At 51.4% G+C, this 7,263-nt stretch overlaps 2 protein-coding genes across 2 annotated transcripts; one reads left to right on the top strand and one right to left on the bottom strand.

Annotated features, from left to right (window-relative positions):
* The first annotated feature begins 689 nt into the window (after nucleotides 1-689).
* Nucleotides 690-2,142, top strand: LOC123064478 (acyl-acyl carrier protein thioesterase TE3, chloroplastic-like). Its single transcript, XM_044487956.1, has 5 exons — nucleotides 690-914; nucleotides 1,042-1,151; nucleotides 1,239-1,348; nucleotides 1,600-1,695; nucleotides 1,802-2,142. The coding sequence occupies exons 1-5, from the start codon at nucleotides 697-699 to the stop codon at nucleotides 1,907-1,909; spliced, it is 642 nt and encodes a 213-aa protein (XP_044343891.1). The 5' UTR covers nucleotides 690-696; the 3' UTR covers nucleotides 1,910-2,142.
* Nucleotides 2,143-4,733: 2,591 nt separating this feature from the next.
* On the bottom strand, nucleotides 4,734-5,981 carry LOC123067200 (acyl transferase 15-like). Its single transcript, XM_044490103.1, has one exon. It carries the CDS (start codon nucleotides 5,979-5,981, stop codon nucleotides 4,734-4,736), a length of 1,248 nt encoding a protein of 415 aa, XP_044346038.1.
* Between the last annotated feature and the right edge of the window lie 1,282 nt (nucleotides 5,982-7,263).

Below are 7,263 nucleotides of genomic sequence, written 5' to 3'. Positions count from 1 at the left end.
TGATAAATCTCAAACAAGCACTATTGATCAATCCCACACGCACGCTCGTGCTGGTCTCCTCTAATGGCAGCCTGTATTGGAAGCGACAGCGACCGTCGTCTGCCTCGGCAAGGACTACCATCCGACCCGCGTCTTCCCTGAGATGTCATCTAAGCTGCATCAATTCTTCTCATCTAAGGATGGTCAGCATGAAGATCAGTTTACAAGCTATAAATTGTTGTAGTTAATCTCATGTGCATTGTATTGTAGTTAAAATATATGTTGACCCCTCTGGATGTTGGTTGATTAAAAATTAGTGAATGATACTTTATAGCTTGTAATTTACCAAAGTATTACCCTGCATTTTTTTACCAAAGTATTTATTTGAAATAGGGTGCCTAGGTGCCCTTGTTCACCATTTTTTGTAATAGGTTTGTTGTGCCGGCATCTAGAGGTAGCATTACTCAAGTCTAAACTGCCATTAATTTCTGGAGTACTGCTACTGTAGATCCCCCCCCCCCCCCCCCCCCCCCCTCGTAGTACGACTACGTACTTCATTTTCCACCCAAAGAAAAGGATAAATACTGTTACTACTTCATTAGGCCGGCATCTGTTCCACGTGTCAAGAATGAAAAGCCACTCAGCGTGCACGCGCGTACACTATATAGACGGGCACCATGATGAGATCAAACAACACAAAATATTCTCTCGTTCACCATGCAGCAACCTGGTAGTAATATCGCTCCCAACGCCCACCACTCACCACCTTCCTTGGCTCGTGCTGGGGCTAGAGCTAACTGGTCCCGCTCCGGCCACCACCTCGCCATGCTCTCCGGCCAATCACGTCGCCCCCGCCGTGTGAAGGCCCTCGCCATCCCTGCACCTGGCTCCCAGGGCATCTTCAGCGACAACACCAGCCACGAAACAAAACTAAGGTTCTTCCGAATTGAACTAGTTTTTATTGACACAAATGTCACATTAAGGCGATACAAGCAAAAAAGACTTCACACCCGTCCTCTGCGTAGTCCAATAGCTTCATCTATTTGTGTTTTTGTTATGCAGTTCAATTAGGGTGGACAAGTTCTTCGAAGTGGAGATGACCGTCCGTGACAGTGATCTTGACCAGTATGGAGTCGTTAACAACGCCATTTATGTTGCTTACATCCACAATGGTTGGCATCCAAGTGATATTTAAGCATAGTAGAGCTTGGGTTTTACTCTTGTACACAGTGTTGATTCTTGCTTAAAATTGCCTGCAGCTCGAGAGAAGCTGGCTGCGAGCATTGGCTTCAGCATGGCCTCCGTAGCACACACAGGCAACGCGATGGCACTCTTGGAACTGAACCTCAAGTACTTCAAGCCTCTACTGGTATGTGCATGGGACATCCGAAATCTCTTCTTTCCGCGAGGATCACATCCAAAACCTCTAAGGCTCTGCTCGCAATGGTTTTAAAATTAGTATGGGCACTGGTATCTAGCTCAGTTGTGAACAAAATACCGGCATGCTAATTTTACAGTCATTCCAAGCAGCCCCTAAGATTGGAAATCTCGAGGTTCTTATTTCCAAACCCCCAAATCTCAAGTTTTAATAACCACCCACGTGCATTGATTAATATCCAGCGAGGTACCAAATTTGTCGTCAAGGTGAGGGTTGTCCAGATAAAGGGTGTGAGGATACTTGTTGAACACTTCATGGAGACACTATCGGATCGTGAGGTATGTGCAGAAACGATGGATGTTGAACGCACCGTTTCCCTTATAGTGATCAGTCCTTATACTGATCAATCCCACCCATGTGTATGTTGATCTCCTCTAATGCCAGCTTGTTTTGGAAGCGATAGCGACCGTCGTCTGCCTCAACAAGGACTACCGTCCGACCCGCGTCTTCCCGGAGGTGTCATCCAAGCTGCAGCAGTTCTTCTCAACCTAGGACGGCTAGCGTGAAGATCAGCTTACAAGATATCTTATGTGTGCTTATATGGCTCTCAAATGAATAAAAGTGCATTTACATTACGTGGCGTACTGGCGTGTGGGAGGCTCTCCAAAAGAAAAATCATTGTTGGTTCTAGGCCAAAGTTTCATTAGTCCCGTGCTCATGCATGGAGCTACGTAGAAGCTGAAGGTAACTGAAACAACACCTCAGTTGTCGCTAGGTCCAACGAAAGAAAGCCAGACAAAAACTTTCACCGTCGAAGTCATTATTCAAAATCATCTGCAAAAAATATATTCAAAACAACTTATTGAGAAACGATAATGCTTTTATGTGCATTTTCTGGAGGCGGAATATTATATCCAAGTTATGAAACTAGACAACGAACTTGAAACAACTCCTTCAACGACCGATATATGCACAAGTTTGCCATGGGCAACCATCACCATCGTTGGTCGGCTGTTAGCAATATGCACAAATCAAGCAACAACTTTATGCAATCCAGAATCGATACAGTTGATACAACAATGAACGACTTGTTTTTTGACAATATACAACAACGAGCAGCTTAAGTGACCACATGTCGCTATGCCTGAAAAATATGGCTTCATGGGCTGTTTCTTGGAAAAAATCAATGCATGACAATGATGGGTAATATGGCCCGACAACAACTATATGAGTCCCACGGGCTTAGATTGGCTGACGTAACGTCAGATGACTTAGGGTCAATGACATGTGAAGTCACAAACCTGATGGTCAACATGTCAATGACCCTATGTCACACGAGATACAACCCTAAGTCAGTTAATCCTAATTAACCAGCGTTGCACATAAGAACCGAGCTTGAAAAAACATGTGACGGACGAAAGAAAACAAACGCAACTAATGACTCACAAACTAATATCTTGATTGTAATTAGCAACCTGAACTAAAAAGGTTGAATCTAAGTTTTTTTTGGAAAAACTTTTGATCTATTCATCAACTGTCATGGAAGTACAACAAACACCAGAAGTAAAAAAAATTCCAAGTCGGTAGACTACCTAATGACGACTATAAGCACCGGAGTGAGCCGAAGGCGCACTGCCCTCATCGCCTCTCCAAGCCACCATGGGTGGACGCGGCTACATGCGTGGAGCCGGCGAGAAGTGTAGGCGGCGACCGGCAATGAGGGAAGACGAGGAGGCAAGGCGGTCTACGTGTGCGGGGGCGGCGCTCCTTTTCCTCTCGTTTTCCCATGCAGAGGTTAAGGATGAAGAGGACAGAAACGGATCTAACTTTTTTTTGACTATGGAGACAAATCTTACTGCTGTAGTACAGATCAAACGGCTACGGGCAGACCGACCGAAAAATTCGGCCGGCGCGCCGACGCCCATCAATGGCCTATATTAATGCACAAAATAAGATACACATGTGGTCTACAACCATCTTCCAACGTCAAGGATCTACGCAACAAAATTACTCCTATAAGAGCATTTCCAATAGTGGCTGCAAAAAACGTGCGCGCGCGGTAAAATGCGATTTTACCGCGCGCGGACGGTTTCGCGCGCTCCAACAGAGGCGGGAAACTCAGGCGCGCGGGAAACGATTGCACGCGCAGGGGAGAAAGCGGCCGGCCGCGTGCTAGATTTGGCGCGCCGCTTCCGGCGTGCCTATAAAATGTAGTGCCCGCCACGCGCCCTACCATCGCTCTCCACCTCGTCACGCGCCCTCTGCCGCTCTCTCATCGCTCCCTCTGCCGCTTTCTCGCCTCGCCGCCAACGCGCCACCACCGCGCCACCATGCCGCCGTGCTGCCGGGGAGCTTCGGGCTACCACGGCGTACATGCGTGCCCGTCCGGCGCCTTCTCCATCGAGATTCGGTCCGGCGACGTGCGCCTCGGCTTCGGCACCTTTGAGACAGCCGACGAGGCCGCCCGCACGTACGACGCGGCGGCGTGGCGCCTCCGGTGGACCTGCCGGGACATGAACTTCCCGGAGGTACCGACGCGGGAGATGGCGCAAGAGCTGGCGCCTCCCCTGCGGTTTCTCACCGACGAGGATCGTCACGAGAACCGGAGGCGGGAGTGCCGTCCCAGCCTCGTCGAGATGGAAGTGGCGCCAACGCTTCCCGCAGGACGTCATCAACGAGCAGCAGTTCTTCGCGGAAAGGAGGGCGGAGAGGGAGGAGAGGAGGGCGGAGCGAGCCGCCTATCGCGAGGACCGGTGTATGCGGGAGGCGGACGCTCGGTTCAACATCGAGCTAGGAGCAGCGTCATCCGGGGACTCCGAAGACGATCGATACCTTGATGTCTTCATTGTGACGTCGGAGGAGGACATCGCCGAGGTAGAGTCGGAGGAGGACGACAAGTAGTTTTTTTATCTACCGTTTTATCTATCGTAGGAGGAGGCTATGAACTATCTACGCACTATCTATGTATCGTTTTTTATCTATCGTGTAATCTATCTTTGTACTATTTATCGTTTAATCTATCTATCTATTTGTTTTTATCTATCTATGCCTATATGTGTATCGAGTCGTAGTACATCGTCTGTTGGAGCGGCTCGCGCGCGCTCTATTTTGCAGTGGCCGCTGGAGCCAACGCTTCGCAGCGCCCAAAAACTCCCGTAAACGGCGCTGTAAATGTTTTTTTTGCGCGTCGCGTATTGCGCGCCTATTGGAGATGCTCTAATAAATAACAAATACATGAATCTGCCCGCGTGTTGCAGCGTTGAAACTTAAACATCTGCCGTTGGCAAGATCTGATGAATCACAAAAGCGATCAAACTTGAAACAACGAATCGAGGAGAATGAATGGCAGGGCACTCGAACAGGTTGCTTGGTTGGTTCAGTGGAGCGTCGCCAGCTCGGCATGGAATCTGTCGACGTGCTCCTCCCTGACGCAGAACGCCAGCACATTCACGCCGTCGCCGTCCTTCCTCGAACACGGTAGGCACGGGATGCAGCATGGCGTCCACGTCACCTCCATGTCAGCCATCACCCTCGCCGGCCTCCCGCCGCCGAAGTCGACCCCGTCCAGCCCGATGCCGCCCCAGCTCGACATGAACAGCGGCGCGTACCCGCGGAGCGCGCCAACGACCTCCTCGCTGAACAGCACAGGCTTGTAATCTCCAAGGATGCAAGGTATCCGCTCCTTGCCGTGCTTGATCAGCTTCGCCGTCTCAGCGGTGCCGCCGTTCGCCACCGCGCCACACGTCGACACGGCCATCTGCAGCGCGATGCAGTTGCCGTAGTAGCCATCCTTGGCGCCAATGTGCTTCCGCACGTTGGCCGTGAAAACCAGCAGCGTGGGGGAGGCCGGGTCGGCGTTCATCGCGCGGGTCCGGCACCGCCATATCGCCGCGGCCACGACATCGAACGTCGAGCACGGCTGGTCGACGCCGGCGTACTCTGCCTTGACGCGGCTGATGAAGCTCCAAGGGATGGTCGCGTCCGTGTAGGCGTACTCGGCGTGCGTGAAGCCCAGGCACGGCCCGACGGCGCCGAACAGGTGCGGGATCTCCGGGAGCGCCGCGTCGTGCCTGACCGGAACGACGGACGGCATGGACAGCCCGCGCGCAAGCTCGCCGACGGCTCCTAGGAACTGGGCCATCCCAAAGGCATCGGCGACGGCATGGTTCCACGTCACCCCGACGACGTATCCGCCGCAGGCGAACTCGGTGACCTGCATCATCACCAGCGGGCAGTCCGGCATGCGGACGCGATCGCCGGACCGGAGGGCAAAGGCATCCAGAGGGGTCACCAGCGGCGAGTCAAGGAACCTGACATCCTCCAGAGTGTAGCTCGTCGTCGCGGCGACGTACTCAACGCCATCACCGGTGCATGCGAGCTCGACGTCCGGGCCGCTGACGTCGAGGCGACCGGCGAGGGGGTAGTAGTGGACCAGCGCATGGGACAGCGCACGCCGTATGGTCTCGGCCGGCTCGTGGATCGGGCGGTGGAAAACGTGGAGCGACGTGACTGGCAGGTAGAGGCAGCCCTTGTCAGTGGAGGTGAGAGGCAGATGGCCGGCCGGCGTGGGCTCCGACGGGCCGACAAGCACCGGCGGCCAGCACTTGGTCACAGGGAAGTTCATCATCCTGCTCTTTCGTGGACTAGGTTTCCTTGTCTCTTTCGCTCAACTGGTCGCTCTCTCGATGCAGATTAGAGGCCGATCGACACCTACTTAACTAACTATGGCAACCTCTTGCTTCGGATTATTGGTCAAGGTATTTTCGATGTACGTATACTAATAAGGGCACCGACAGCAATTCAAATTAGTTAACTGAGAAGGATGTTGAGAATGCAAGTGGCTTAGCCGCCATTTTTCCTATACAAAATTCGCCATAAGTCTTAGAAAAACCATTGTGAACATGTTTCCGTTGACAACGCACAAATACCGGACGTCAATACAAGGTGTCAGAAGACTATCTAGTCTAGGGAAAAGCTTTCCCTCGACCCGCTCATCACGCGACGCATTGACCGCCATTTCTCACTCATCCATCTCCTCTGAACAGTCCATTCTCCTCGCGACACATATGGCGAGGCCTAGGGCGACAGAACTTTGCTGCTGCAACACCGGGCCATGCGTGTTGCAAACGCTTCACGATGTCGTTTGTTTTGCGAAGGCTTCACAATGTCGTCCGTGTTGAAAAGAACCTTCATAACGACGTCTGTGTCACCATGGTAGCAACCTAATCCGACCAGCGGCCATCATTGTTGCTCTGTGCTTCTGCAATATCATTCGTGTTGCAAAGGCTTCAAAATGTCGTCCGTGTTGCAAATGGCCTTTACAACGTCATCTGTGTTACCATGGTGGCGGTCTGATCCAAGCAACAGTCATCATTGCTACTTTCCGCTTGTGCAATGTCGTCTGTGTTGCAAAGGGCCTTCGCAATGTCATTACTGTTGCAAAGGCCTTGGCAATGTTGTTGGTGTTGCAAGGGCCTCACGACGTGACGCTGACCGCTCGATCGCACCGATTCGAATGGCTCATGACCCGACCGATCTTTTACAAAGATTAGTTGGCCCACGCATAGCACACGCCCTATATAATTTGTTTGAAGTCATACAATGCATAGTTTGGTGAAAATGGTTGGTTCAAGGAGGGATGCCCCCCTTTGGCGGAAATGTACAAATCACAATGAAGCTATAACTAAAAGTAACACTTTCTAGACAATAATACATGTAAGTGCATCTAGTGCCACCCCTAGTTGGTTTTGGAGTATTAACGACAAAATTGGTTGAGGGACTAATGCGTTTGTGAGAATTGCAGGATAACGCAGGTAGTGTCCCTCATTGATTCGGTTTACCTATCAGAGATGACCCCTAAAAATGTATGAAGACATTGAAGACAATGGTGGTGTGTGAAGATATTC

This window comes from Triticum aestivum, chromosome 3B (genome assembly GCF_018294505.1).
Source record: "Triticum aestivum cultivar Chinese Spring chromosome 3B, IWGSC CS RefSeq v2.1, whole genome shotgun sequence".
NCBI classification, from domain to species: domain Eukaryota; kingdom Viridiplantae; phylum Streptophyta; class Magnoliopsida; order Poales; family Poaceae; genus Triticum; species Triticum aestivum.
The sequence above is the reverse complement of the archived record's forward strand: the minus strand, read 5'-3'. Positions and strand labels throughout refer to the sequence as shown.

Bases quoted from the DNA above. Each gene is read 5' to 3' on its own strand.
- LOC123064478 (XM_044487956.1), top strand. From the start codon at position 697: ATGCAGCAACCTGGTAGTAATATCGCTCCCAACGCCCACCACTCACCA. The intron at 915-1,041 runs GTTCTTCCGAAT...TTTGTTATGCAG, and splicing joins AGCCACGAAACAAAACTAAG to TTCAATTAGGGTGGACAAGT. The intron at 1,349-1,599 runs GTATGTGCATGG...ATTAATATCCAG, and splicing joins AGTACTTCAAGCCTCTACTG to CGAGGTACCAAATTTGTCGT.
- LOC123067200 (XM_044490103.1), bottom strand. From the start codon at position 5,981: ATGAACTTCCCTGTGACCAAGTGCTGGCCGCCGGTGCTTGTCGGCCCG.